At 52.5% G+C, this 27,880-nt stretch overlaps 8 protein-coding genes across 9 annotated transcripts; 3 read left to right on the forward strand and 5 right to left on the reverse strand.

Annotated features, from left to right (window-relative positions):
* Window positions 1-118: 118 nt before the first annotated feature.
* On the reverse strand, window positions 119-2,136 carry HMPREF1120_03413 (prenyl protein peptidase). The gene is made up of 3 exons (XM_009157482.1): window positions 1,424-2,136; window positions 1,208-1,254; window positions 119-1,131 (listed from the first exon to the last, which is right to left on the reverse strand). Exons 1-3 carry the CDS (start codon window positions 1,476-1,478, stop codon window positions 187-189), a joined length of 1,047 nt encoding a protein of 348 aa, XP_009155730.1. The 5' UTR covers window positions 1,479-2,136; the 3' UTR covers window positions 119-186.
* Window positions 1,940-6,202, forward strand: HMPREF1120_03414 (uncharacterized protein). The gene has a single exon (XM_009157483.1). The coding sequence runs from the start codon at window positions 2,869-2,871 to the stop codon at window positions 5,839-5,841; it is 2,973 nt and encodes a 990-aa protein (XP_009155731.1). The 5' UTR covers window positions 1,940-2,868; the 3' UTR covers window positions 5,842-6,202.
* HMPREF1120_03415 (ER lumen protein retaining receptor) lies at window positions 6,164-8,317 on the reverse strand. Its single transcript, XM_009157484.1, has 5 exons — window positions 8,087-8,317; window positions 7,950-8,008; window positions 7,797-7,863; window positions 7,286-7,742; window positions 6,164-7,202 (listed from the first exon to the last, which is right to left on the reverse strand). Exons 1-5 carry the CDS (start codon window positions 8,106-8,108, stop codon window positions 7,166-7,168), a joined length of 642 nt encoding a protein of 213 aa, XP_009155732.1. The 5' UTR covers window positions 8,109-8,317; the 3' UTR covers window positions 6,164-7,165.
* Window positions 8,318-8,436: 119 nt separating this feature from the next.
* On the reverse strand, window positions 8,437-12,352 carry HMPREF1120_03416 (uncharacterized protein). Its single transcript, XM_009157485.1, has 5 exons — window positions 10,304-12,352; window positions 10,109-10,231; window positions 9,995-10,049; window positions 9,801-9,937; window positions 8,437-9,745 (listed from the first exon to the last, which is right to left on the reverse strand). Exons 1-5 carry the CDS (start codon window positions 10,798-10,800, stop codon window positions 9,208-9,210), a joined length of 1,350 nt encoding a protein of 449 aa, XP_009155733.1. The 5' UTR covers window positions 10,801-12,352; the 3' UTR covers window positions 8,437-9,207.
* A 3,393-nt stretch (window positions 12,353-15,745) lies between these two features.
* Window positions 15,746-18,619, reverse strand: HMPREF1120_03417 (uncharacterized protein). The gene has a single exon (XM_009157486.1). The coding sequence runs from the start codon at window positions 18,427-18,429 to the stop codon at window positions 16,003-16,005; it is 2,427 nt and encodes an 808-aa protein (XP_009155734.1). The 5' UTR covers window positions 18,430-18,619; the 3' UTR covers window positions 15,746-16,002.
* Window positions 18,620-18,868: 249 nt separating this feature from the next.
* HMPREF1120_03418 (dolichyldiphosphatase) lies at window positions 18,869-20,082 on the forward strand. The gene is made up of 3 exons (XM_009157487.1): window positions 18,869-19,091; window positions 19,147-19,336; window positions 19,389-20,082. The coding sequence occupies exons 1-3, from the start codon at window positions 19,035-19,037 to the stop codon at window positions 19,853-19,855; spliced, it is 714 nt and encodes a 237-aa protein (XP_009155735.1). The 5' UTR covers window positions 18,869-19,034; the 3' UTR covers window positions 19,856-20,082.
* A 265-nt stretch (window positions 20,083-20,347) lies between these two features.
* Window positions 20,348-26,560, forward strand: HMPREF1120_03419. Of its 2 annotated transcripts, none has more exons than XM_009157488.1 (3): window positions 20,348-20,853; window positions 20,913-22,383; window positions 22,451-26,560. In XM_009157488.1, the coding sequence occupies exons 1-2, from the start codon at window positions 20,632-20,634 to the stop codon at window positions 21,804-21,806; spliced, it is 1,116 nt and encodes a 371-aa protein (XP_009155736.1). In that variant the 5' UTR covers window positions 20,348-20,631; the 3' UTR covers window positions 21,807-22,383; window positions 22,451-26,560. The 2 variants fall into 2 exon arrangements, with proteins under 2 accessions (XP_009155736.1, XP_009155737.1); XM_009157489.1 differs by having other exon boundaries at window positions 22,454-26,560.
* HMPREF1120_03420 (uncharacterized protein) lies at window positions 22,591-27,603 on the reverse strand (the record flags this gene model as incomplete). Its single annotated transcript, XM_009157490.1, has 1 exon — window positions 22,591-27,603. One exon carries the CDS (start codon window positions 27,601-27,603, stop codon window positions 22,591-22,593), a length of 5,013 nt encoding a protein of 1,670 aa, XP_009155738.1.
* Window positions 27,604-27,880: the final 277 nt, after the last annotated feature.

The raw sequence follows: 27,880 nt of genomic DNA on the forward strand, positions 1-27,880 counted from the left end.
TGCGTTCACAGAGATCTTTATCCGCGCCCGGATTTACGTCCCGCGCCTTGCATCGGAGTTAAGCCTTGCGCTCCACAAGTGACCTTTCATCGTGCAGTTGGCAGCCTTGCCTCGTGCCTAAAAATGCTGCTTATTAATGAAGTATGATCACGATTCGATTGGTGTCTGTATACTTTTCGTCTACAGTTATGGCCATGACTTCTTTGTCTTCTGGGCAGCGCTCCCAAACTGTGCCAGGCCGAGCGGTGACTCGGTCAGTGGCCACAACCCAGCATAGAAGGCGTAGACGCCGGTCAATAACAACACGTAGTAAGCCACTGTCCATTTGAGACCCAGTTGCCCTCCCTTGGCCTCTGGCTGAATGGCATCACTATCATCCTTTCCCCTGATGGCCACTGGACTGGGCGGGTATTGCTCTCTTCTTTCCACACGACCCCAAAACCGAGGAAGGCCAACCCAGTTGCAAAATGCATGGATGATGATACAGGCGTAGAGCGAGCCGGATCGAAGATAAATAAAGTCTGCAAACCAGCCGAACAGGGTGGTATAGCCGAACTGGAAGACCGTACGCAGAATTGCCGGTGCAAGTGGCGTGTAAGGATGAGTTAGCGTGAATTCGTAGAAGTGGTGTACATGGGCGATTCCGAAATATAACGGTGTCAAGAAGACGACTTTGGTGGGCGACACCTTCGCCAGTAAGTGCAATGGTACCAACACGGAGCGGAAGATGATCTCTTCAGTGATGGGACCCGCCACATAGTTCCGATAGCCTTGCCAGCTGCTGAGAGACTCGACGATCTTGCGGCCTCGATGAAAATCATCCAGGTCACGCTCAATGAATATCTTCTCAAATAAAGGCCCAATGTAAAGCAGAAGCGTCAGTGCGCAACATTTGGCCACGTCGATGGGCCGAATAGGCCACCAACCCAGGAAGTGTAGTGCGTCGACGGCCGTCAGCTTTGCTGTCACGACAAGTAAATAAAGCGTTGCTGCTGATGCCGCAACGCAAGCACCTGTTACAGTCCGAACGCGAGCTCGTATTACTGATGGTGCATCTCGGTTCAGAGTAGGCGATGGCCTCGTCGATGCCGACAAGTAGAAGGGTACCACGTAGATCAGCGTGAAGGCGATCTAGAAGGAAGTGGTCAGATACAACACGAGACACGGCGTCCAAAGGCCTCTAAGGAAGGCCACAACATCAACCTACCGAGAGGATGGTGGCTGTTGCGGTCGATATAATGGGTTCATCTTTGTCTGTCGACATCGTGTGTTAGACCGCTTTATGATAAACCATGATAAGACGATTGTATGCAGAGAGGTATAGTCGCGTAGATTTCACGTAGGGCTTCAGCGGGTAGTAGAGACTAGTTTCGAAAATCTAGGGCTTCAAACAAATATGACCTAATAGGCCTGGACAGCGCACCTTGGTAGCCGAAATAGGCGGCCTTCAGTTTGGATAGTACGCTGACGGGAGCCATGGGCAGGAACTCGGACGCCAGGCGGTTGGAACATGCATATGATGTGGCCGGAGGCACAAATGCAACTGTCAGAGAGACAGGCTGATACGAGGTCGCAGAATCGGAGTCGCAGTGTGGTCGTGGTCGGAATAGGAAGACGGATACCAATCGTTGTGGGCGTCGACGACGACGGCCACGACAATGAGGACGACTAGACGGCCACCGTTTGCTCAACGGCTGTGACCTAAACGTGGGTTCGGATGCAGTAAGAGGAATGATAGCACTTCAATCTTGTGGTGGCTGTTGGTGGTTGATCTGGCGTGCAGTGGTATGCAGCCAAAAGGCGCGTGAGTGAGGAATCGTCTGCCTGCGCCTGGGCTTCCTGCGCACACCACACACAGGCAGCAGTACCTCCTAGGTAGTGTGGCAGACGCGTGTCCAGCTCCTAATTGTTACACCTACCGCGGTGCCTACAGTACTGCCGCTTCACTCCCTTGCTGTACTGTACGTCCAACGATAAGGTACCAATTTGACCACTTCACCGTGTCCTGCTGTCGACTCCTATCATTGGCGCTGACGAACACACAGACCAGCAATCAAGAAGTCTGCTCATCTGCCAAATCGAAGATGGAGGCTCCGCCGCTGCTCAGGAAAACCCACTTCCCCTGTTCAGCCAGATTGACGCGTTAATCTCGCGACCCTAGCACCACCAATAGGCGAATTTATGCCCCAGCATTTTCCATGCGATCTAAGACGCAACGCGACTCCCTGACACAGAAAGAGCAAGAAGAGGAGTCGGTGGCTCTCGGTGGCTCTCGCCAATTTACTGGAGCCGGCCCAATGTCCATTCGCGAGCCCACCATTGTCTAGGCTGAGTTAACCGGGCCCCCGGGCAAGGGTGGGATAAAAATGTTTGAAGATATCCTGGCAGCAGAGAATACAAGTCTGGAGGTATCAGCGTGGGCGATGTCCTGGTTGAGCGACTGTGACACTCACTGGCAACAGCCATTGTTTGAGTGCACATACTTGGCTACAAAACAACATAACGGACATTCCTGTACATGTAAAGGCAATCTCGAGTCCCAGCTGTCAAATTCGACGCCTCCCGTCAATTCTCCGCCCATCAGACCAATTTAACTCGCCCTGCAGCGTGCATATGCACCTCGGCCCCATCCAGAACCAGGCATCTTCATGCAGTGCCATGACGCTGGCGAAATACTTTCTGACAACTGAAAGGCGGAACTTTGAGCTTTGAGCTTTGTTGATTCATTCTGCACAGCCTCACCCTCAGTCGCTCCTTTCCCTGGAATCTGTACTCGACGGTCGCAGTTTGCGCATTCCTCAGACGGTAACCGGCGCACTCGAGATCAGAAACGGTTCCTGTGCCAGTCGCCTATACGATGAAATAACTATGTCCTCGCCCCCTTCGTCGGTGAAGCAGAGATCGCCGAAGCGGAGCTCATCCCAAAGAACACCTCTGCGAGAAAGAACACCGTCTCAAGCGAACGAGATATCCGCACGGCTATCTCGACAAGTTCAATCCGACCAAGAGAACGTGGTTGTATATAACACAACTCCATTCCCAACCAAGCCTGCCCATGTCCTCCTCCCGAGCTCGCTCAAGAAACAGAGAGGCGGTCCCGGTCCAGCGAGCCAGGCTTTGCCCTTCCCGTTCGATGCAGAAGCAAGAAGAGTTGGCGATGGTCAGACAAGTCCGCGGGGCGCTGTGCAGCCTACGGTGAAATTGAAGCGATCGGTCAAGGCGTTGCGAGATCTCTATGAATCCCAGGCCGAAGAAACTTCGCGCCCGTCCACGGCGACCTCGCCTCCTCTTGGGCCCACCACCAGCAACTCGTCTCGACTGAGAAGTTTCAGCTCCAATGACAGTTTGTCCGGCGCATATGCCTGGCAATCTCTCCGCAAGATCTCGTCGGATGATCTAGCCCTACTGCCTACTCTGCCAGCAAAAGGGCGCCTGGCAACGAGGATATCGCCTAGGAATTCGATTGTATCACAGGCTGCAAAGGTCGGAACCACGTCAAGTCCGAACTTCAGAGTACTAGGTGTCTCTTCAAGCTCGGGAGATGCAGCATCTAGAGGCTTGTCGGATCCTGCAACGGGGTCGGCCGACGGGCCCAGTAGTGACTCCTTCGAGAACAGCTGCTCGAGTCCGAATGTTGTACGATTGGGCCATACTTCAAGTACCGACCAGTTGCCAATTTCCGACCAGTCGTCCAGTCCGAACGTCATCAAATTGGGAACGTCCTCTCCAACCGCTGGGCAGCCTCAACCGTCATCTTACTTTTCGCCTTCACGGTCTTCATCCAGTTCTTCCAGGAAGCGGAAAAGATGGGGCGACCAAGGAAGCCACTCCTTTGCGCCGAGGAGCGGTGCAAGGCACCCGTTGCCATCTAGTCCCCCTGGTGACATGTATGTCTCGACCTCTGCTATAGCCAGCAGCATTTCATCTCGAGACCGAGCAATCGCATCGTCGGATTCGCGGAGTCTTGGTCATGCCGAATCCCTCGACGAGTCGAGTTCTGTCGTTCAGATATTGGGGAGAGATGAGCCTAGCTCTGATGGCCTGTCCGAGACTCACGCAAGCCTTCAGTCAGTCCTAAGCTCTAGTCCCCCTCGTATCCAGTACCCGATTGTGCATGCTCCTCCCCCAAGTCAGCGGGTTGGACTCGTGGTTCCGAAGCGGAATTCGAGATCCATGTCGACAGAATTGTCAGGTCCCAAGTATTCAAACAGGTTATCCGCTGTTCCGTCCGAAGGTTCTTGGATTAGGTCCCGGCCTGTCAGTAATGCTTCTTCCGTCCCAGACGACCTGGACGAATATCTCACGTCAGATGAACTGGCTCCGGCATCAACATATATCCTCAACAACCAATCCGCTTGCCAATCGCAGATCCGAGTTGTTCGCGATTCGGACTCTGATCTGTATGCTGCTGATTCTCATGAGGCTACGGATGAAGTCACAGCTCTACCCACTGAGGATTACGGGTATAAATCGCCTCCTCTACGACATGCTCGCAGTGGTAGCTACATCAGCTCGGCCACCTCGTCTCATTCTCGACTCAACTCAATGAAGTCATTTACGCTGTCACGACAAAATAGTTTCATTTCTTCATCTCTTCGACCGTCATCTTCCGGCAGTACATCAAGCAATGCTGCTGTCCCCGTTCCCTCGTGGGCCCGACGGTATTATTCCGGAATCTACAGGGATTCGTTTCAGTATCTCTATGCCAGCGCCACGAATTTGAATAAGCAGTACATGGCCGCTGCGGGTGGGCCTCAGACACAACGAACAGCTAATAGCGCCAACCGAACAGATATCGTCCAAAACAAGAGGCGTCGCTTGGAAGAAATGCGTCGATCAAAAGCACGACCTAAAATTGAGGCCCGTCAATCGCATGTCCTTCCAGGTGTAGGTCCGCTGGTGTCAAATCCAGTACGCGGGCCAGCGACGGCTGCAATGACGGGCGCGAGGACTTGGGATTCGCGGCGACAGTCGTATCCACCTCCACACAGTCCAAACTCGCACGGCCGCTCCGTCTCGGCTCCTCTGCCAATGCTTGACCCTCGAGCGCATTGGACTGGTATGATTGAAATTCACCAACAACCACTTGAGGATGGTCATGGCTCAACCTATACAATTCACCACCACCATTACGCTCGTCCTACAAGTCTCGATGACGACTATAGTTACGGTATCAGCCGGTCTGGATCTCAGGACCCATCTGTGATCCATCATGTGGGTGGCTTTGGCAGTTATCGAAACTCTCGGCAGCTCTGGGATTCATCTCCGCACCTCCACCACGACCACAGACTGAACACGGGCTCCACCGAGTCCCGAGGCTTTGGGTTTCCATTCAACCAGAAATCGCGCTGGATGGCACCCAGCGTCATCTCCGAGCCTGGCCGGGGCAAGTTCTGGTTAAGAGGGGATCTGCGGACCGCTCAAATTGCTTGTTTCACTATAGGCTTTGTGTGTCCATTGACCTGGTTCGTGGGCGCCCTGTTGCCCCTGCCTAAGCGTCCCGCTACTATGCAAGATATCGAAAAAGCAGTCTATGCTTCATTCTCTGCCCAACGGCAGCAGCAGCAAAGTCCGGAGGCGTTAGGATCACAACCAGAACTGCGGTCTCATCGATACTCAGGATCAGGATCACAGCAGCAGCACGACCAATCTCTCGCGGACTGGGAAGAATGGGACGTGATCGATAGACTGCGTTTCGAGCGTCAGCTCGGCGGTGTGGCAGAGCTGAGGTGGCAGAATGCCCGGTGGTGGCGCCGCTTGAACCGCTGGATGTGCACTGTGGGTGTTGTCGTCTGTATCGTCGTCGTTGTCCTCGTCGCGGTGTTTGCGTCCCGACATTGACTGAAATTTGATTTTGCATTGCGTTTGCGTTGAGCCACCCTTGGATTACGATTTACGAATTTGCGATTTCACGCTTTTCATTATACATAATCTTTTTGGTCCTCAGTGAGTTGAGGAGATGCCCCCTATTTCTTGTCTCTGTCGTCCTGTCACGCTTTGGTTGGTGCCCAGGTTCATGACGAAGAGTGCTTGTTGAGTTGCGACTTATACTCATTGATGTTACTTGTATACCCCCCTTCAGAGACGGTCTTGCCAGGATCAGAGAGTACAGTGTCGGCTTGTACTACTGAGCCAGTCAGCGCATAGTAGAATGGTATAGTATATACTTGCTTTAAATATTTATCTAATTTTTTTCACTCGGTCATGCTTTGATTTGATGCCACTTCTACCTTGGTACATAACTAAGTATTAAGCAAGCTGCCGCGGGCTCGAACGTGTAGGTAGTGACTAGTAGCTCTAAGACGATCATATCAGGGCAGGTCTGCCCGTTCAAAGTCGACAGCCGCCTCGTTTAATTAAGGGTTTTGTTTTACTTGATTTCATTCCTTCTCATTATTGACAATGCTTATGCCGCACGCGAGTCGCGTCTGTGGAAAGAAAGAAACTGGCGGGTCCCAACCGGGGCACAAAGTTGAGCTTGGTGCAGTGAGCACTTTTTTTTTTGGCCCTGTTGGTACAGTTGAGTACCTTCTGGCTGGCGTGCCAACGACCATCGCGGCCAACTTGAACAATAGACCCCGAGTCCAGATCTCAGACGCGAGACGCTCGAGCATGGCATTTTGCAACAGGACCCGTTTTGTTTTCGCTGGAAAGGAAGAGGGAGCTTAATGGCCCGGGGCCCCTGGCGTCTTGGCTCCGCGTAGTTACCTTACATGGACTGGTCTATTCCAGCAACACGGCACTCTCAATCCAATTGTTCAGCAGGTGTGTTCTCTGGGCCCCAGTCAGTTCAGTTCGGCTGTTGCGTTCTCTGCTCCATGTCTTCTCGGGGTTCTCTGTCGATTGGTCTGGTGGACGAGGTGCCCTAAGCCGTTGTCGAGTTGCTAAGCAGTCTGGGTTGGGCAGCTGGACCGCCAAATCGTATTCGTCCTTTGCTGCATACCTAATGCGACGCACGTCAAATCTGTACACAGTCACAAGACCCCTTTTGTGTCTCTTCCATCGTGTAGCACACTTATGAGATGTGGGTCATCTTCTGTCCCATCTTCAGGGAGGAATGACCAGCATTTGCATTCCAAACAAGCCCGCCTGAACTCGGGCAGAGTGGACCAAAAAAGTCCCACCAACTCTCTCTGTCCGACGAAATGCGACTGGAAAATCAAGCTCAGACAGGGAGCTTGAAGCTCTTTCCCTTGAGGACCCTGTGTGACAGTGTTAGTATGGACTTTCATTTAGACAAATCACCGACATGCTGCGCCGGCTGGCTCTGAACTGAAGTGCTTACTTGGTGTAATAGACCCAGAAAAAGTCCGAGTACAAGATAGTCTGGATGATACCCGCGATCACCGCAATCGGATCAAAATATCCCTCGGCAAAGTACCGGTAAATCCAATTGGGGATGTACAATGTTCGATAGATACCCAGAGCGAACAAGTAGTGCGTCGTAATGGTCTCGGCCTCGCCGGTTCTCTGCAGCATGAACAACTGCGGCAGAATCGCAACACTCTCCAGCCAGATGGAAAAGGCCCACAGGATTTCCGAAACAGTGTATTTGTAGGGAAAGAGGATTGCGAGAATGGCAGAGCCTCCGGTCAGATAGGAGACGCGGAAGGTGTCCAGGTTCGGATCGTGCGTGGGTTTGTAGTCATTCAACATGACGTACAGCGTGTATGCGGACGAGGTGAGGAAGATGAGCTTGAAGATTGTGTTCCATGCGCTGTCGGTGAATGTCCAGAACAGGTCTGTCCACGATTAGAATACGGAATGAATGAAACGCCTTGCGAAGGGATGCGCACCGAGATAGCGGGTCACATAGACCAGGAAGTAGAGAGCTTGTGATTTGAAGGATATCCCTGCGCATGACTGTCCTCATGAGATTCGTGTTAGCCGTGCACATAACACTTCAGGCTGTGTCAACCCCTGGTGATTTGGAAGGAGGTCGGCCGTACGTTCGAGATTCGCATTTTATGGAGGAGGATGAATATCGAGATGAGGTGGGAAAGGTCCGCTGCGAGAGTTATATGTTAGCTTTTGTTCCGCCCGATCTGTTCTTGCTGATACCGTGGGCTTGAGGAGGTGCGCATACCGAGTAACCTGAAGATGTTCATGGTGGGCAATTATTCCGCAGCCGGTGCTGCAAGACGGATGGGTTGCGGGCAAGAGCTTTAATGGGGGGACACGCAGGAGGCGCCAATACGAACTAAAGGACAGTGACCGAGAAGTGCAGACGTAACAGCTTTGGACTCTGGAGTGAACTGCTGCTGAGTAGACAAGTGGAATCTGAGAACGCGCAGCGGAGGTGAAATGTGAAGCCAGGCTGTTCAACAACAAGACAACTTTTGGAAAGCGCGGGAGAGTTTCCATTCCTTCCAATTCCCCTTGCACGTGAAGCATGGCGTATGCCACTAGTACTGAGCTAGTCTGAACACAGATTAGGCGGATTATAGCTCGTGTTCACGCCAAGAGGCCATCAAAAGTCAACTCGAACCGCATTGTGAATGACTTGATGTTCAGTAGATCACATTACACTTCAACGACTGCACTCAGTACAACAGTAACCATCTATTGGGCCTGGTTGGCCTCACACTTGTCGCTGCACATCAAATACATTCTGCGTGCAACGTTGTCATGTTCCTCTGCCTTAGACCAACTGCCAGTGGTACAGGACAACCTTGCCAGCATCTGTTGATTCTGCCAGAATCATCTATATATAGCCTTGTGTGAACCCAGTTTCCCCAATTCGGGCCACCGTTGTAGTGTCGAGTGGCCCATGTGATGGCAGGATCTTTCGAGAGCATACTTTCTTGCAGACGTCTGACCAGATTGACCCGTCATGATCTTGCCTTGCTTTTCCGGTCCCTTTTTTATATCCTTTCCGAAACCCAACCAATGCAACCGTCAGTTGCCAAACAACATTAAATACCGAAAATGTGTCGAAATAGTATTGACCAGGCTTAGTCAAAGACGCCAGGATTGTTGTGCTCCTGCAATGCTGTCTGGAAACTTCGACAGATAGCCAGCATCCCTAGTGTCTTTGTGCCCCCTGGGCATGGTCGCTTAGCTTGAAGTGAAACTCCCAACTCTTGTGTTGTCCTGGACGACTTGATAGCACTTGAGTCTTCGTCGAGCATCAACAACACAGAACGCAGCCTGGGCACTGTAGCTCGCCAGGAAGTTAGTAGCGCAGCCCAAAAGGTCGAGCCCCGTTCATATGTAAGAATGGTCGGCTTTGACCAGATAATTGCTTTCGGCTCCAACATGCCCGTGCGCAACCTGGGCCAAAGAGCCTGTGCTATATGTGGAGGAAGGGTTGTTTGTGTTTCCATACGAGCTGACAGACGCAAAAGTCAGTCCTGGTGGCGTAGCGTTGGAACAGTTCATAGGCATTGGCGGGATTATATTGTAAGAGTCGTGCGTACTGAGGTTGCCTGCTGGTGATATGTGGTTGCTGCGGTGTGGATCTGCCTGCGGAGGCTGCAATGGAGTCATCCAGCGGTTCTGCTGTTGAAATGTCGGGCTGCTGTTAAAGCCGGCCGTCTGTAATGGTAAGTTCGCATTGGTGTTGAGCTGTCGGCTTGCTGTTGAATTCTTTCTCGAGTTGGTCGTCGAGATTGCTTCTGGGGATTGCTCTTCCATCCTTGCTTCCGGACTCTTCTCTGATTCTGGGGGGGAATTGCGAGTCCCTCTTCTCACCTGGCAAGTTGGGCACAATTTGACAAATCTGGAGATAAGCTCCTTCGGTACCCTAAATGAATGGGTGAGTAACAGCCGACTGCTGCATCTTGATTATCCAAGCATACCATGAATAAACCCGCCTCACTTGTGCAGACGTCTTGTCACGGCCACCATGCTGGCATTGTTTGTGTGCTTTGGTGAGGATCTTGAAAAGCTTTTCCCGTACTGCCACCGGTTTCCCCTCATGGCATATCTTTCGGGCCTGGCCCACGCAATCAGCTTCGTCATCTTTGGCGGTCCAATGACGCTGTGGACTCACTTCCGGTGCCTTCCCTTCTCCCGGTTGAAGCGTGAACATCTTCTTCACCCAAAACCTGAAAGGTATAAGCCTCTTCTGTGATCAATGGCAAAGATCTATTAGTTCAGAGCTTACCGAAACTGCGCGGACTCAATGGAAGTGGTCTTTTTGTCGATCAGGACCTGTCTGATATTGGCGGCACGACGGGCATGAATCAACGCTTTATCTTGCTTCTTTGGGGAAAGACCTTGAACGTAACTGTCATAGCTGAAGTCAGAACCCTGATCGCTCGTGTGCTGCAACGGCTGGTCACCGTGATAGCTTAATTACCGTTTCATCAGACTATCGAATTCATGCACGTCGGGATAGCCTTCCAGAGGAGGCATGACCGGTTCCGAAAGCATGGTATCTTCATTTGGGGATTCTTGACATTCAGTGCTGTCCATCTGACTGAAGTCCCTCGGTGGAACGAGGCGTGGCTGGTGCGCTGCGCTGCGTGGGTCGGATGAGGTCGTCGGGTAATATGTCTCATGCGGAAGGGCCCGAGATTGAGATGGCAGAGTGGGAACTCTGTTATTTGTGACGGGATATTGAACGTGGTGTCCAGAGCCGTTGGGCATATAGACGGGGGTAGAGAGCGTGCCTTGACTCGATGGGAAGGTTGTCGCATAGGCTTGACACGGGGCGCTTACGGCCTGATACTGAACTTGACCGTTTCCATAGAGGTAGTTGATACCGTTGCCATTTGAATAGGGCGACACAGCAACGTGCGGGTTGGGAAAGAAAGTATTGTAATCTTGACTGCTTCGTGGCGCATAGTCGGTCATTCTTGGAAGTGCAACAACTCAGCCAAACGCCAGTCAAATGCAAACTTTGCGAAGGAAACAGACACAGCTTTGAAGACTTGAAGCTGTCACGGCTGTCAAAATGGAAGCAATATGACAAGTTCGAAGGCCACTGCGGTTGATGTACGCCGTGCTTGCTGCAAGATACTGGTCATTCGTCGACTAGGAGTGATCGCAGCGACCACGAGAAACAAAGTATCAAAAGACTGACCAGGAGAGGTAAGAATTGGGTTTCAGGGCAAGGCAGAATATGGGATCCGTGAACAAAACGATCGGCTAGTGTTCGTTATGTGCTCGAGTATAAAGTAGAAAGGTGGAATAGAATGTTGAGAGTTTGACTACGGCAAGATGTGTGCTTGATATTCGCAGCAGCGTTCGAAGGTTGGAAGGATGGAGGGAGAGACCCCTGCAGTCGAGTACTGCGTGACTGGAATGTGAAGCCCGTCGTCTAGTTTGTGTGGAGATGCGATAAGAGATTGGCAAATAGTCAGACAAAGGCCAGAGATTCAGCAGTGGGGACAGCAAAGGGCCGGGGGTGGCTCCTCAAAGCAAAGACAGAGCAAAAGATGCAGGATATGCAAAGTGGCCTTCAACGGGCAGAGGCGAGGCGCTGACGTCCACGGTGGTGGCAATGCTGGGTCAATCGAGGCTTTCGCAAGGATGCCCGAGGGCGCTGGCAAGGCGGCCTTGAGCTTGACTGCCCCCTTCGATCCTCGGCCCTTGTTGATGCTGGAGCCGGACACGGATCGCCCCGTTGTCGCGCGCCTTGCCCCTCCCGCAATGGGCCTGCCGTCTGCACGCCATCCTGGCATTGCTACCTGACGTAGGTGCAGCTGAATGAACAAGGCAAGCATGAAGACATGGAAGACGAATGTGGCTTGGTGGTCGATTTTCGCCAATCTGAAGATCCAGGATGCCTAGCTGCTGGCTCTAGGTACACTTTCGGATCTGGGGCCCGGCCTGGAAGCCTGATCAAAAGGATCCCGAGCAACATCAGAAATCTGCAGAACTCGACTACTGACCGCTCCTTCCTGCGGTGATTCGGCGTGTCTGAGATACCGAGTTAACAGGGCTGGGGCTTTCGCAGCATCATGCGCACCAAAGGGAGACTCCAATCCCAAATGGCCATCTGGTCGTCAGTAACGAGCTTGAAGACTCACCTGCCCAGTGTCTCAAACAAGGCGCTCGTGCAAGTGCACTCATCCCGGTTTGCGCCTCTCCACGTTGTCTTAGGTGCAGGGATCAGTCCGGTTCGTGTAACATCCGGACCTCAGGGATACAAGGGAATAGATTTCGCGGTAGTCGGACTTCAGCCAGCCCACAAGAGAGGCCAGAAACAGTCTGAGGACTCAAAGCAATCAAGCCAGGAATATGAGCTCTACAAGGGGAGCAAACAGCCCAACTCCAGCTGTGGGTGCATATACGGTTGTTTGTTTGTTTGTTTGCTTGTTGGGGGAGCTCACGCCACAGGCAGAGCAGGCATGACAAGCTGAGTTGGTCGTTGGATGAAGCTCGAAAAGGCTGAGCAGACCCAAGTCGGATACCACGCCCGGGTTCGGCGAAACGATGATGCGTGAACATCACGTGCACGAGCCAAACAGCGCATTATTGGCAGTGGCAGCCGCAGCCCAGCGATTGCAAAGTGTTCAGCGTGCAGTACCTGGGAGCAGTACCTAAGCTGGCTTGTATCTGCTCCATGTTCGACTCTCCCTGTCCGACCGCAGCCTCCTGAACACAGCGCCTGAACCTTTCGAATCTGAAGTCGCTTACGGACTGATCTGCAGTAAGCCACACGGCTGTCGTCCCAGGCCTTCTGCAGGTCACTTCGAGTTGTCGTGCTCAAATATACTCCCTATCGGCGCCATCGTTCCAAACAGCACTGCAAGATGCGCTGGATTGAGGCTCTCTCTAACCCTACCGAAAAAGCTGCCGGCTGTCCACCGAAAACGTGCTATGAACCACCAAAGAGATGTTGCATAGGAGAGGGTTTACCCCTTGACGATTTCTTCTGCGGGTGTATCCCGGCTAGCTGTCTCTCGAGCTCGGGTCTAGGTCAGTCCAGCCAATGCCTGGCCATTTCATGTTTGCTCAGCACGTCCATTCTGGTTCAACCAGCAATGACAGACACATTTATTCGCAATAGACACGCCTTATGCCTGAGGGAAACCCTGGAAGCTCATGCTGGCGGAGGTTCAGGCTGAACGGCCTGCATCCTTGTTTTCAATTGAGGACTCCCAAACAAACTGTCTAATGACCTATCAGCTTACATGTCGGGTCTACTAATCCCAGCGTTTTCTTTACCGAAGATGCCACCCTCCCTGATAAGCGGCGATGCGCGTTCGACCATCAATGCATGTGGCATGGATGAGGACCATCTGGGACTTCAGAAAAGCGTATGCCGGAACAGGGCCCCAGCATGTCACACAGCTGGCTGGCTGTGTTTCTTGTTTGTGAACTCAGCAATCATTGCTGGTCGATTATAATCAGTTCAGCGCCATCTCGCCACAGATACATAGGCTCGCTTCGGTAGATGCCCACGGGCCTTCTTTGTCCGGACCTCCAAAGACCGAATTCCATCCTTCCCAGATCTGCCGCTCGACAGCTCTACGATTTATGGTCTCAACCTGATACTCGCCCCTCACCCTTCGGTAATCTGGCTATCGTACCTATTCGCCATGCAGGTCGCGAAGCAAACGACAAAGATTACCGAGAGCACCTCAGCCGTTTCCCTTGTGGCAGAATACCCCACTACTAACAACTGCGCAAATCGGAACTTGAGCCGTCTCACTGAATACGATGGTCTGCACTGAACCCAAAAAGAATCAGATGTCTCACGGCTTCAGACGACGCCTCCCCTGCTGCTTAGGTAGCGCGTCTTGTACTCCCAGTCTAGCCCCAGCAAGACGTTGTAAGTGGCCTGGGTCTTGCAGATTTGCTTTCATTGGCGTTTGTGCATCCACCGAACCAAACCTGGCTTCGGCTAGGCTCGTCTGACCCTTCGATCCCGTGGGCCTCCTCTGGAGAGCCGCCCTCCCACGTTTGTCCTCGAAATCGATCTGGGATCAATCATTGCAGAGGCGAGATCTTCTCGGATCAATCTGCTGCCATTACCCGCGTAAAGTGAGTTTAACTTTGCTGAAAAGGCGTTGTTTTCTTTTCCCCCAATACGTGCTTGCTTATGCAGGAAGGAATTGCACAGATTGTTTGGTGCTACTTGTTCTGAGCTCCGCGGACTGATGGTCATTCGTTGAAATATTTTGATGACTGAAAAGAGCGACTTCGGACTGGCACCAGAGAGGTGAGTCGTCATCATCTTTCGGGGATGGGGGGCGGTGTATGCAGAACCCCGTCCAGAACCGGACAGCAACAGCACACCTCCCGCAGAAATCGCGACATTCGAGCTGTTGGCTGGGGCCCTTCTCCTTGCAGGCCTTCTTGTGTGTCCAGTGCTTACAACACATTCGGACAGCTCATGCTAAGGGATGTATGCGGCCGCTGAGGAGGGGGAAGTAGTGCAGTCTGGGGGCCCCGTGTGTATACCTTGCGCGTGGTTTTACCGCTTTGCATTTTGCCATAGCCCCCTGCCAACCCCCTCCTCCAGTTTCTAAATGGGCTGGACCCTGACACAAGTTTCCTTATACTCATGGCGCATGTTTTCTTGGTCCAGAACTCCGTGAGCCTCCCTTGGCCTGCTTGCTATCTACGTTGACCCCGGGAGGTATGCAGTGCCTCATTGGGATGGCGAGGGTGTAAGGCATGACACGGACACTGGCACACAAACACAAACACAGTCACAGACGCAGCCCACTGCTGAACAGCATTCCGGCAGGGTCTTTCTCCTCTCAGTCTCGAGATGGCTTCGACGTGTTCCCAATACTCGCCCAGTCGACCATGGAGCGACAACTTTCTCTGCCGTTCGTGGGACGCTTTCTCTGCTGTGGCAATCTGGGGCCCCCTTTCGAGAAATATTTCTCGACACCCACCCTCGGCTTCTTGCAGCAACATCAAAAGAGATTTTTGACATGTACACACACCGGCAGGGTGTGTTATCTTTTCATTCTGTCATATCCAATATGACAGCCTTGACCAAACTGCCGTGCAAGCTTGTAGCAACAACTCTGGAAGACTCTGCTCCAGAGTCTTCCCCACACCCAGCTTGAACCCACTATGCATCGAGCGCTGATTGAAAGCCTTTGTGCACGTTGCCTGAAAGACGTCCGCGAAATTGTCGAGCAATTCTCTCACTCAAAACATTATGAAATAGAGTGTTTCATTTTGTACTGACTACCTCAGTACACGTCCTACTTAAGAGCCGCCAAGCAGACCTCGTCAGGAACGATGGGGGCTCTCATCCTTCCCTGAAGCCATCGCAACATTCGAGTCAAGCTATGTACTTCCATCGGTCCAGCTCAGCCCTGCTAAAATAGAAAGATTTGGGAAACATGGAATTTGGACACGTCTGCCACTGCCCATTGCGACAATCCACATATCTCATGCCAGTGAGGATTAAGTAGTAGACTCGCCGCGTGCACCTGCGCCAGACTGCAAGATGAGAACTGATTGAGAGCCTGTGAAGGGTACGATAATCAGCCAACGCACCTACCGAGCCCTAGAGCTGTCCACACGTTCCTGCATGGAAGAGCCTCCCTTCGTTATGACCGTTCAGGCATCCTGAGCTGAGGACACTTTCCGCATCGCTGGAAGAACCTCTCTCGTCACAACTTCCTGGACAAGTCTCAGCAAGCAAGCAAGCAAGAACGTCTTGGAACATGGAAACTTTTCGGAAAAAGGCATGTTCATGTTCAATGCTAGTCGACAATGAGAAAGAAATGCAGAATAAAACCCGCATGACACCCATACATCACATCAAGAACATCTGGGGCGAGGGCGAGGGCGAGTCTACAACATACAACCACACTTCGAGCGACGATTTAATCAAGACATCTCTGTCTACCTTGGTATTCATGCTGTTTATTATTCTGAATCTCTTGCTCTTTCATTATCTCACAGCTGAATCGTGATACTCATTCATGTACATCATTTCCTACAGAAGCTTTGCAAAGCCCGTCTCGTCTAGTCTCGCCTATGGCTTTGGCTTCTCATTAAGGGGGGATCAAGTGAATTCCCTTTCCGTAAAAAAAAAAAAATTCTAAACGAAGCGAAACAGAATAGCCAACCCATTCACTAGCCGGCCAATGGACCTCTACGTTGTCGTTGTTGTCGTCGCATCTCTTCGTGGATGAGGACTAGATCCAGATTGTCGTCTTCGTCCAATTCATCACTGTCCCATTCGTCTTCCTGGTCCGCCATGGCGAGCTGTAGAAATCTCTCTAGGCCGACTACCCGTCGTGCTTCTGCTTGATTAGCTGCTGCCGCTGGCTGCGCGGGCTGCGCGCCCTGGGCCCGGGCCTGGCGATTGTTATGATTGCCTTGACCTTGACGTGGTGCAGCAGCGACTGGTCGAGGTTGAGGGCCTCGAGGTGCCGGTGCTCCTCTGCCGTTATGAATGTGATTGCCGTTTCCATTCACTTGTGGCAGCACGGCAGCAGCACCTACACGACCACCACGCCGGGCGACATTATCAGGTGCTGCTGGATGGCGTGCGTAAACCTGAGGTCGAGGCTGAGCCTGACGCTGCTGCGGAGGAGCATTATTGTTGCGCTGCTGAGGTCCGCCTCCGCCTCCTCCTCGCATAGCTCGTGCAGGTTCGTTATTCATGGCGCGTTGCCGATTGCCTTGTTGGCCGCCGCCGCCGCCGCCGCCTCCTCGGCGACCTGGACCTTGCCCCTGCCGAGGTGGATTCGGCGCAGGCGCAGGTTCGACAACCGGAACTCGAGGCCGCTCAGGAAGGGCTATGCGACGAGGATTCTGACCGGCATCGCCGGGTCGGGCGGCAAAGTTGACGATTTCAATATGCATGTTTCTGTTTCCATTTCCATTCCCGTCTCTGTTTCGCCGCTGGTCTGGAGCAGGCTCTTCGTCTTCTGTGTCGTCGTCCTCGTCATCGGCCTCGCGAAGGATGACAGGCTGAATCTGTGCAAAAAGGTGGTCTTCTTCATCATCCGAGTCCAAATCAGCATCCGATAAATGTCCATCGTCGTCGTCCGAGTCTGGAGGAATCTCGATTTCACGAGGTCGATCAAAGTCCACATTTTCCCCGTCGCCCGCCTCAAGAACCCACAGCCGCATGTAACATTGACCTTTGGGATCGTTGAAATGACTGTATGGGTTGTCCGGCATGAGGTACGATGAACACAGGTAGCAGAAATGGGTTTTGCACTTGAAGCAAATCATGTGGTTGCAGCCCATGGTCTTTTGGCATGGAGCATTGCAGGTCGGGCACCCGGTAGAGTATCTCTGCAGGTAGGCTAGAGAAGCAGCTTCTTCTTCGTTAAGTTCCTGCTGTCGCCGCGGACTGCATCGGGCTAGTTCGCCGTGCCATCCTTTACGACAGACACAACAGAAGGCAAAATCACAGTCCTCACAGACGGCTAGACGTTCCGACATGGGTAGAGACTCTGGGTCGACAGATTTCTTCTTTTTTGGCTGTTGCAATTGCGATTCTTCCTCCTCATCCGACTCGGAACTCTCTTCGATGACGTCGCCCATAGGGTTGTCAGGTTTCGGGTGTTTCTTGGATCGCGCGGCTCCTTGACACCATTGACGTGGACAGTAGATGGTGTTCTTGTCGGCCTCGAGCCTCTTCTTCCTCTTCAAGCGCACATATCTCTGTACCAGCTCTTGTTCGATGGGAACCTGGAGAAGTTCGCTCGGATTGAGCGTTCGATCTTGTTTCCGTCTCTTCAATGGCCGACCGTTCGGTCCAGTTTCTGCAGCTTGTTCCTTCCCGCAGTTCGGCGATAAACATTTGACGTTGTCAACATCCCCTTCCGTAATGCAGCTCTTGTAAAAGTCCTGTAGACAAGTAACACAAAACACGTGGCCGCACAGTAAGAGTCGATGGCAGTTGATGCCCTTTTTCGGCTCGAGGCAGATGCCGCAATCAAAGGTCTCCTTCTCGAAGATTTCCCTCTTTGTCTTCAGGTCAAAATCGAGCAGGGCCAATTTCAAGTCGCCGGGCAACTGAACATTGGGGTTTCCCGCCAGACCAAAAGCATTCTCCGCCTCTTGCTGGACATGGTCTATGTATGTGTAGACTACCTGGTCTTTTCCCAGTTCCTCCCAGAGGGCGGCGCTATCTTCCTTCAACTTGTTGAGGACAGAAGGCGGCAGCCAAGGAGGCGTCACGGAGACTGATATGACTGGAGGTTTGGTGGTAGGATATCCCTCAGGTAAGGTGATTCGAAGAGAGACGGGCGGAAGATGAGACAATTCATGAGTATCGAGCTGAGTAAGCCCTTCCAACTGTGGCTTGTCCACTAGGTCATCCTCATCTTGTTCGGTAGATGTTGGTGGCGTGAGAGGTGCGGGTGGCGCACCATCTGCTGCCGGCGCAAAGACGATTCGCAAAGGTTTGATGGGTGTCACCGATAGTTCGAGGGTCGCTGTGTATGGATCTTGGGCATCGACGACCAGTTCTGGATAGATGGCTGCAATGGAGGAGAGTTCGATGGTTCTTTCGTCGTCTTCTGTACCCGGGTCATCTTGCATACTGTGGGTATTGAATGGTGGCGGTAGGTGGCAGGGGTCCGGCAGGATAGAAGGTCGTGAGTTCACAGGAGAGAGGACACCGGATGGAGAGGCTCAGCTATGCGAGAAGAAGATGAACTTCTGGAGAAAGAAGTGAGGAAAAAATATTAACTTGAGAAACTTTTTGAAAGCATAGAGTACCGAAGTCCAGTGTACACTCAAGTCAGAGGCAGTTCAGCGCAGTCACTGGCTGGAGGCGGCGTTGAGTCAGGGACCGCAGCGTGACGCATCAGCCAATCAATTGCGAGCCGGCCAATCGGAAACGTCCAGTTAATCCAGTTAATCCGGGGTTGAACTTGAAGAACTCGAACTCAAAAGTCGTGGCCAGACGCGCATTAGTCACAAATTAGTCAACCGCTGGCACTAGTACATTTCACTAAGTTGAAACACTTGTTATGATCTCCATCTTGGTGTTCTTCAACTCTCCTACTGGAGTTATTGTTAATTATTGTGTCCTCTTCATCTATACCCGGGCATGTCCCTGCATTTGTCCCTGATACAGCTGATTGGGAGGACTTCTACTAGGAGTACCGGCTAAAACACGTTTGCTATTCTAGAGCTCGAGCATGGACCAGGTCGATGATCCTGCTCTTGCATCGCTGTCTTTGACACATGTTCGCTATGTATGCGCCCCTTCCACTCGGATATACTATCTAGATCAGGTTACTGACCTTGCAGAATCCCAATGACCCGGTATCGTACCTGTCTGCATGGCTAGCACTAGTTCCACAGGGTCTCTGTGTGGCCTATGTGACGCTGATATGGGCCACACGGGAGGTTGAGATCCTTCTCATGTTTACGGGTCAGATGGCCTGTGAAGCTCTCAACTTCGCTTTGAAGCGTTTGATCCGCGAGGAAAGACCACACCGTATGGCCTAATATGTTCTATATAAAGTATGCCAGCACTGACTCCTGGGTAGAAATGCATGGAAAGGGGTATGGCATGCCATCATCCCACTCACAATTTGTGGCATTCTTTTCGGTCTCACTTACTTTGTTCTTGCTCATTCGGCACGTACCCGCTCGGTCGACGAGTTATTCGCCGTCGACATTCTCGGAACGACTACTTCTTTCTCTTGTGGCCTGCCTGGGTACCGGAGCTGTGGCCGCCAGTCGGGTGTATCTGAACTACCACACACCAATGCAGGTCGGTGTAGGGGCGGGCGCTGGAGCCATGTTTGCCCTGTTCTGGTTTTCCTTTACCTCGTATTTGCGTCAATCGGGGTGGTTGGATTGGGCACTGGACACCTGGCTGTCCCGCAAACTCAGATTTAGGGATCTCATCACGACAGAAGATCTTCAGGATGCTGGTTGGGGTCGATGGGAATCAAGGCGAAAAGCGAGGCGAGAGACTGGCACAGACGGGGCAAGCAAGAAGAGTAGATGATGGTTGACATCGTAGGGGCAACAGAACCGATGCACTGGCCTGGGATGAACACATGGCCTTATACTAGGGAGTAGCGCGTTAGCCAGGAAGCCTATGCCAACCCTACCTACCACTACAATCTTGTCTATGCATCGTCTAACCCAGGTACTCCCTATTATCATATGTTTGAAGACTATCCAGGCACTCGATACTCCTTTGTAACCCCAGACACACCTCTTACACTTTAGACATCTTCACAAGGCTCTGAGGCTGAGGCTGAGGCTGAGACAAGCCATCACGTGAGCGGTTGAGGACTCCTGCTTCTGCTACTAGTAGCACGGTACATTATTGTACTAGTGGTACCCTGACACAAGGCGGCGACGGAAACAGCTTAGTGGCCCGGGAAAGCGTCATAGTGCCTTGTGCCCAGGTACTAACTCGCCGGCAGCGGCTGCACAATTCAGCCACCAGGCACGCTGAGTGGTCCTGAGCCCATGACAATCATCCGCTAGTGCGGCATTTGTCAGTTATTTTTATGTTTTTGTACAGTTTGTACTCGTGCCTCAGAGTCCCGTAATGTTTCCGCATCCGAACCAGCCGATGCACGAGACCATTCCATTCCTCAGCAACCCGCAACTTGACCCCAGCGCAGCCTGTCTTGTCATACAACTGGCACTGGCACTGGCACAAGTTGTACTGTGCACATACATACCTACATCCTACCTCCCTTCCATCCTCTTCTCCTCCATCCGTCCCCTCCGTTATCCATCACCACATCACCAAAAACACGCCTCATCATGCATTTACGATCACCAGTACTCGCCAGTGTTTTGGCTTTGAAGGCCTCTGCGTTCCTCGTGCCTTTCGAAGTTACCAAGACTGGGGAAGACATCAGAAACGAGATTGCCTCCGCCTTCTTCGCAAAGACAGGCCGGACCGTCGACCTCGACTGTCCCGGATGTCCATTCTTCGGCGTCGAGGACACGAGTGAACTGCAATATGGCGTTGAAAACAAGATAGTAAGCACCAGCACGTGCCGATCATGGCTGGATAGAATCGCAGTACTGACGATGTCTAGCATCTCGAGTTCAACGTCGATTCAGACAACAGCCTAACAGTCAATGGCGTCTCCATCGTCCCCAAGAAAGGAGCCACTGCCACTCCGTTTGTGCCTCTCGCAGCGCCCCAGATCAGAGTCGAAGATGGAGAACAGACCGAGCCGATCCTACTTGACTTTGCGTACGAGAGACTGCCCGCCATCACGTCCGACGACGAATCAGACAAAATCATCATCCATCCTACCAGACTCACCATCCTTGGCCTACAAGGAATCCCAGTCAAAGTGGACGAGCTAGCCATCGATCTTTTGCAAACTGATAAGGGCACCTCAATTGCCCGTATCGCCAACATTCCCTTCCAAGAGACACCGGGCGCAACCACTTGCGATAACACATCTTCCAAATGGTCTCTATGTCGGTTGAGAGCCATCATTGCCGCTCGACTTCAATCCCTCAAAGAGGCTGCCAAAGCAGGTGCTCACGCCACCAAAGGTTGGGTCCACGGCGGCAAAGGGTGCAAGGGAAGAAAGATGGGAGCACAAGGCATGCACCACCATGGACATGGCCACCACAACACCATGGGAGGACACCATGACATGCACCGCTTCGGCCATGCGCTACACCAGACTCTACGGTTCTTCGTCATCCCTGCCCTTCTCGGCGTCATTGGCGGTCTCACCGCGAGTGCCATCGGTATGCTTCTGGGCCAGCTGATTTCGTATCTCTGGATCAAATTCCACCGCAACGGCCGCCGTGGTCACGCCTCAGACGTGCAAGTTGTCGAGATTGTCGTTGACGAGGACGAGAAGGATGCCTTGTTGATTGATGGCGAGTTGCCTCCTCCACCACAATACGAGGATGTGGAGCACAATAATGGCGATACGGCAGTCGACTCGCCGGATCAGAAGCATTGAAACAGAAGAAAAGAAAGTATTTTAAAAACGATTGCAACAAGTTAAGGGGTAGGCTAGTGACAGGAACATGGGACAAGACAAAAAGATCGAAGAGGTGATAAGGAACACCCTGGACCTGTTGGACTTGCAGCCCGTCAGCTCGACATTATCAATTTAGCGAATAAATCCCTAGAACTCCGCTCGGATGGAGTCTTTTTATGATTATCAGCACGTCTCGTCTCTTTCCAAGTTGAGGAGAACAGAAGGGTCTGTTACTGCTGTTCATTGTATTTCCATGTTACGTGTAGCCTTCTCAGGATGGCGTTGAGAGAATGAGATCCAATCCAATCAATCCAAGGCAGACTCGATGCAATTCGATCCGATCCCACCATTTAACAGGATTCTACATAGAATTTCCTTTGCCTCTCTTCCAGCATGAGGTGGTGCTTTTAGTACTATTAGTACTTACTTGCCCGGCAAATTTTAACCACATTCTTGTTAACTAGGTAGGTAGGTAGGTATTCATTGTTTATTTGCCCCCTACCTATAATGTACGACAGTATTATAACCACCCACACCACCACCATGATTTTTAGGAGTAGGTTACCCAAGTACTAGTATTGGTACCTAAGGCAGAACCAACGACCTAACTAACTAACCACCAGCAGTACCTGTGCAGTTGCTCACAGTGTACCGTGCCAGTGTACCCTACGAGTTCAAATTGGACCTCTTTCCAACACCACTGCTCCACTTCCAACCGTGTCCCTCAAGGATACATCTCCTCTAGCACTCCACTCTTTCAAATTCAAATTCCAATCCCGAAATCGAACCTAGCAATATCAATTCTGCGCTGAATACTCGGCACGAAGCCCCAGTATGTGGGACCAGTTCCAGTTTTCATGGTAGATCTCCGCAACGTCGGCGGCGGCTTGGGCGGAGCCAATGGAGTCGACTTCGTCTTTACCAAGACTGGATCGGTAGCCGGGTAAGTACTTGTCTCAGAGACGACATCAGTGTCCGCCTCAGAGTCATTTGTGCTGGCGTCGGTGTCGGTGTGGTGTCTGTCGTGAGTAATTTCCATTTGGGTTTGACTCCAAACTCGACTCTGATTCTCCTGGCTCTGGGTCTGGGTCTCGGTCATTATGTCCCGACTGCTGGATCGAGTTGTGGTTGTGATGGTTGCAGAAGCCAGACGATGAGGAATGCCCTGCTGTTTCTGCTGCTTCTCTTCGACAATTTGGATAAGTGGGTGATTTCGTCCAAACACAAATCTGTAATCTACAGCTCTGCCTTTGGCTTGAGAGACAAGATTAATGGCCCTGTTGATGATGGAGCGGATGGCAAGACTGTGCGGCGATAAGGAATTCGTTTGGGCAATTCGGCTTCCAGGAGTCGCGGTCGCGGTCCCGGTCTTGGTACCCCGTCTTGTTGCCGCAGCGCCGCCGGTCTCAGAGTCACAGGCTGGTCTTGGGCCAGAGCGAGAGCGAGAGTCAGTGGCAGTGAGAGGAGTATTGAAGGTGGTTCTTATCGACGATCCAGCAGCATCGGTTTGTCCGGTCATTGGCGGCAGCGGCCTCGTTTCTTCGTATGTTGGAGCCGTGGATTCAGGTTCCGGATGATCAGCTGCACCCTGGCATGGCATGGCGCTAGGACCGCAGGTGACATGAACTTCGGGTTCGATGACTGAGTTTATGGCAGTTGAACTGGAACTTGGGCTGGAGGTTGAAACCATTGAAACACCATCCACCTCCACGATGGGCACCTGCGTGTCTGGTATCTTTGGAGCACTGGACGGGAATGTCGTGTCGTCGTCAATGCCAATATCAATATCAATACCGATGCCCACATCCATCGGACCAGGAACGCCTCTTTCAGGCCACGACTCGACGGGACCGGTGGAATCGGTTCGGGAAGGGTTGATGACTTGCTGAGAACGGTGCAAGAAACCCCTAGATGTCATCTTATCCCCGTCGAGATACAGAGCCGAGAACAGAGGACCCCGTATAAGGATGAACAGCGCCAAAGCGACGTACGCCACGACGATAGAGACGAAGATAAGTCGGGGTCCTTGGTCTCCGAGGCCAGACCAGAAGGAGGGACTTGGTGGCCCGGACCTTGGGGTAGACGAGGGACTGCTTTGCCATCGAGGAGTCGAGGATTCTGCTTGACTGATGGTCACTCCTCCTTCATCGTCATCTTCATCTTCATCATCGTCATCGTCAGAGTCAGAGTCACTTTCCGCGATCTCCAACTTCGGATCAGGATCTGCTTGTGTTTCTGCTTCTGCTTCTGCTTCGTTTCCACCTGTAGGTCCAGAAGTGGCTCCCTGGTCTGTGGTAGCTGGAGAACTCTCTGCTTTCCATCCTGCTCCCAAGAACGGAGTAAATACCGTTTCGTAGCCGGCTTCGGCTTCTGAGTCGGTCTCGTCTTCAGCTGGAACCCTGCCTAAAGCCTTGCGGCCGAGGGAGCCAAGTGTATTTGCGAAAGACTTGGCCGCTGAAACGACTGGTGCGGTGGCGGCCTTGATCGTGGTTCCAGAAACAGAGCCCTTTCTGAGTCGACTGTTGGGTATTGACCCTTTAGACATCGGACCTGCAGGTGCAGACTCAGAGGACAAAGTTTTGAGAGCGCCTTTAGAGATACTGTCGTAAAGGTCCGGCGTGCTTTCAGATTTATCATCAATGACGATAAAGATGTCTGTCACTGGTTGTCGAGGTTCGAACATGGTGGCTCTCGTGGCTGTAACAGGAGTTTTTACCACTTGGGAATGGCGTTCGCTAGGACTACCAACAGACGATGGCGGTGGATTCTCAGCCAGCCTAGAGGAACTTGACGATCTGCTTCTTGTACTCCTTCTGTCCCATTGGGTTTCCGGTGAGAAGCTGACCTCACGGCTCTTAGAACCACCGGAATACTCTGAGCCCACGAGGGTCGTGCCAGGGGAGCTCTGTGTCGTTCCAGGAGAACTCTGACTCATTGCGGGGGAACTATGCGTCGTTCCAGGAGAACTCTGGCTCATTCCAGGGGACCTACTGAAGCATGTACTGTCTGTGCCTGCGGGCGATGGTGACCTCGATTTGGCGCCAGTGTGCGCCCCTTCACGCCGGTCATCCTGGGACAGGACTGGGACTGCCGTGAGCGGCGGTTGTTGCGGAGACATGGGTGACCGTCTGCGAAGCCCAGGAGTTTCGGGGTACTGTATGGCACTGCTTGTGGCTGCAGTTTCTGCAAGCTTGTCCTTGTACACGGAAGGCGAGATTGGAGACATGATTTCTTCGGCAATCGTTTCTTCCACAGGTTCAATGGATTGTCGAAGTGGTGAACTTCTCGTCGGGCTAGAAGTTGAAGCCGGAAGCGCTGTCGGTTTTGTTTTGATGGGAGCGAGCTTCTTCGCCGACACGCGAGCCTTTTCGCTCATGCTGGTCCGCCTCTGGTCTCTGGCCCCCTTCAAGGCATTCTCAAGTGGGAGACTATGCGTGCCAGGTTGTGTCCCAGAAGAAACGTCTTCAACCAACGGAAATGTCATGGTTTTATCCGAATTCGGATTGTTGCTAGGAGACTGCAGTGCTGCACGAACAGAGCTCAAGCCAAAGCCCTCCCTCCTAGGTGACGGGTCGATTTGGGAAAGCCCTTGGAACTGATTGACGATGTCTTTGACTGAAGTTTTCTGTGGAGTAATGACTCCGCTGATGTTGGCTCCAGATGACCGATCACCCGCTACATTGCTGGATTCAGGCAGCGGGTCGCTCGATGCTGTGATTCCGACACTGCCAATGCCTGTCATCTGAAGCACATTGACTCGCCGAGTAGGTTTGCCAGGGCTTTGAGGTAGATTGATGGAGGCTTTCGATGTCGACTCGTCCGCACAGGCATTCCCAGCTTCCGGCAACCGCTGGCCCTCTGAAGCCACTTCCACGCCGTCCTCTTTGAATTCCGGATCAGCATCAGTTGAGCTAGGGGGCTTGTCTGTGCCCGTGGAATGCCGTTCAGAATTCATGGACCTTGCCTCGCTCCTATCCAGAGGCACATTATCAGATTGTCCTGTTTCTGATTGCACGAGCATGCACTGAGGACTGGTTGAAGTGACATAGTCGGTGCCGTCTTCAGTTTCAGTTGTTTCCATGGATATATTCGACTCGTCGTCGTCTGTAACCGAGATCGGCTCACCTGCCTCTACCTTGTCCTCATCTTCAGTTTGGTCGCTGCTAGTCTGCAGTCTCAAGGGTTCAGGACGACTTGGGCTGTCCAACATGCGCAGAATATGGTCTGGGCTGGTTTGAGGACCCGAGGACTGTAGTCCTGACGCGTTTATGAGCCTCTTTAAATCCGCCACGTCGAGAGACATGCGAGAGTGACCTGGAGAAGCGTTTTCATGCTCCACTACAGCCAAGTTTAGCAGTTCAGGGCTGGCTGCCGCCGATTGCAGGCCAAGAAGGGCATCGCGGAACCAGTCCGGAGTGCTTCCCGCGGAGCCTGATGGTATTGACGAGGTCCGCTGTAGAATGTTATCAGGAGAGTTGTGCAGGGAAAACTGCAGGCTTGAACGATTAGACCCGATCGAGTCTCTGTCCACGGGCGGCGTGTGCCTGACAGTGGCATTCTTAGGAGAATTGACTAGGTTTTCCAACGGAGAGGCGACGCTGCTGCCCGGTGAGTTGAGGAATGCCTCCAGAGTCTGGTAACGCGCTGCCGCCGATGCTGCAGAGTGACGAACTCGTCGCTTCTTGGGCAACAGCGCATTCATTCGAGTGTCGCAGAATCGGACTTGGTCCTGATCTCTTTGAACTTCTTCTTGGTGGACATTCTTGACCCAGTCGTGACAGGCCTTGACGCGCTGGCGAATCTCCTCGCATTTCTGCTCACTGACCTGGGACATAGTCTCAAATTGTAGACTACACGTCGTGACCTCTTCGACCATCCTGTTGAGTTTGGCCATCTCCTCGTCTTTGGCTTGACATGCTTCCAGAAGTTTGGATTTTGCTTCCTTCATGTCGGACAACTCCTTCGCCAATGCAGCCTTTGTCCGAGATAGCTCTGAATATTTGCGTGTCATCTCTGCCAGGTCCGCTTGATTGCCGCAGTAGCTCTTGTGAAGCATTTCCCCTGATTCTTCGAGGTATGCTTCCTTCTGCCTTCGCGAGCGATAAAGGGCTTCCATTTCAATTACTTGCTGGTGGAGCAGGTCCTTTTCTTTTTGATGTTTCTTCGCCATGTCCACCTCCTGCTCGCCCAGCTCCTTATTCTGTTGCCGCAACTTGTCTCTCTCCGCGAGTAGCTCTCTGTATCTGGCTCGCAGTTCCAATTCGGAAAAGATTTTATCGGGTTGCGATTGGTCTGGGGTATTTTCGTCATGCAAATCCTGAGCTTCCAGAGGGCCTTGGGCTCTTTCAGACTCCTTTGACTCTGCCATCTCCTGAGGCTCCTGGAACTCACCCTGGTCGAAATAGTCCACAACATTACCGGACGTTTGCGATAGCGCGGGTGAAATTTGATCCTGTCCAGGTGGTGCTCTCCGCTCTACCTCGTCCGTGGTCTGCTCTGATTTTCTTTCCTGGTTTGCAGCCGCCTTGAGCACCGGAGACGCCTGTGCAAGGATCGTGTCGTACATGCTTCCCACAAGATTCGTAATCGGAGGGCTCCTGCGAGGCGGACTTAGAGGTGGACTGAACTGGGCACGTCTGCTGGCTGTTCGTGGACGCACCCGTCTCTGAGGCGAGATGAAGATACCCAGGCCAGCGACTTCCTCGAGTTCACGGGGGCCGGGGTCTTCTGTAAAGTTTTCTCCCTCGACATCCAGGTTGTTCGAGGTGTCGTCCATGGTTTCGATGTTGTGGCCGCTCTAGCAGCCAACTGAGGACACAAATGTGTAGAGTGATCGGCGGGCTTGTCGGTGATGTTGCAAAGTGCAGTCGATCTTACCATCGCTGGGTATCGTGCTCTCCGCCTCGTCGGTCTCGGTGATATGTGGATTTCGTGAGCATCCTGCTGAGTTAGTCGGCTACATGTGAGCACGTGCGGGTATTGCATCGAGTAGAACCATTGTGATATCGAAGTGAAGAAGCGACAAAGAAACATTTGCAACCGGAGACTCGTGA

This window comes from Exophiala dermatitidis (assembly GCF_000230625.1).
Source record: "Exophiala dermatitidis NIH/UT8656 unplaced genomic scaffold supercont1.3, whole genome shotgun sequence".
Taxonomy (NCBI): domain Eukaryota; kingdom Fungi; phylum Ascomycota; class Eurotiomycetes; order Chaetothyriales; family Herpotrichiellaceae; genus Exophiala; species Exophiala dermatitidis.

What these genes read in the sequence shown, in the direction of transcription:
- HMPREF1120_03413 (XM_009157482.1), bottom strand. Translation starts at nt 1,478, where the DNA reads ATGGCTCCCGTCAGCGTACTATCCAAACTGAAGGCCGCCTATTTCGGC. An exon ending in CGCCTATTTCGGCTACCAAG is followed by an intron (nt 1,255 to 1,423) that starts GTGCGCTGTCCA and finishes CGATGTCGACAG; the next exon opens with ACAAAGATGAACCCATTATA. An exon ending in CAACAGCCACCATCCTCTCG is followed by an intron (nt 1,132 to 1,207) that starts GTAGGTTGATGT and finishes ACTTCCTTCTAG; the next exon opens with ATCGCCTTCACGCTGATCTA.
- HMPREF1120_03414 (XM_009157483.1), top strand. Translation starts at nt 2,869, where the DNA reads ATGTCCTCGCCCCCTTCGTCGGTGAAGCAGAGATCGCCGAAGCGGAGC.
- HMPREF1120_03415 (XM_009157484.1), bottom strand. Translation starts at nt 8,108, where the DNA reads ATGAACATCTTCAGGTTACTCG. An exon ending in ATAAAATGCGAATCTCGAAC is followed by an intron (nt 7,864 to 7,949) that starts GTACGGCCGACC and finishes TCATGAGGACAG; the next exon opens with TCATGCGCAGGGATATCCTT. An exon ending in TTCTGGGTCTATTACACCAA is followed by an intron (nt 7,203 to 7,285) that starts GTAAGCACTTCA and finishes ACTGTCACACAG; the next exon opens with GGTCCTCAAGGGAAAGAGCT.
- HMPREF1120_03416 (XM_009157485.1), bottom strand. Translation starts at nt 10,800, where the DNA reads ATGACCGACTATGCGCCACGAAGCAGTCAAGATTACAATACTTTCTTT. An exon ending in TTCGATAGTCTGATGAAACG is followed by an intron (nt 10,232 to 10,303) that starts GTAATTAAGCTA and finishes CAGCTATGACAG; the next exon opens with TTACGTTCAAGGTCTTTCCC. An exon ending in GTGAGGCGGGTTTATTCATG is followed by an intron (nt 9,746 to 9,800) that starts GTATGCTTGGAT and finishes CCATTCATTTAG; the next exon opens with GGTACCGAAGGAGCTTATCT.
- HMPREF1120_03417 (XM_009157486.1), bottom strand. Translation starts at nt 18,429, where the DNA reads ATGCAAGATGACCCGGGTACAGAAGACGACGAAAGAACCATCGAACTC.
- HMPREF1120_03418 (XM_009157487.1), top strand. Translation starts at nt 19,035, where the DNA reads ATGGACCAGGTCGATGATCCTGCTCTTGCATCGCTGTCTTTGACACAT. An exon ending in CTTTGACACATGTTCGCTAT is followed by an intron (nt 19,092 to 19,146) that starts GTATGCGCCCCT and finishes CTGACCTTGCAG; the next exon opens with AATCCCAATGACCCGGTATC. An exon ending in CCGCGAGGAAAGACCACACC is followed by an intron (nt 19,337 to 19,388) that starts GTATGGCCTAAT and finishes ACTCCTGGGTAG; the next exon opens with AAATGCATGGAAAGGGGTAT.
- HMPREF1120_03419 (XM_009157488.1), top strand. Translation starts at nt 20,632, where the DNA reads ATGCATTTACGATCACCAGTACTCGCCAGTGTTTTGGCTTTGAAGGCC. An exon ending in ATGGCGTTGAAAACAAGATA is followed by an intron (nt 20,854 to 20,912) that starts GTAAGCACCAGC and finishes GACGATGTCTAG; the next exon opens with CATCTCGAGTTCAACGTCGA.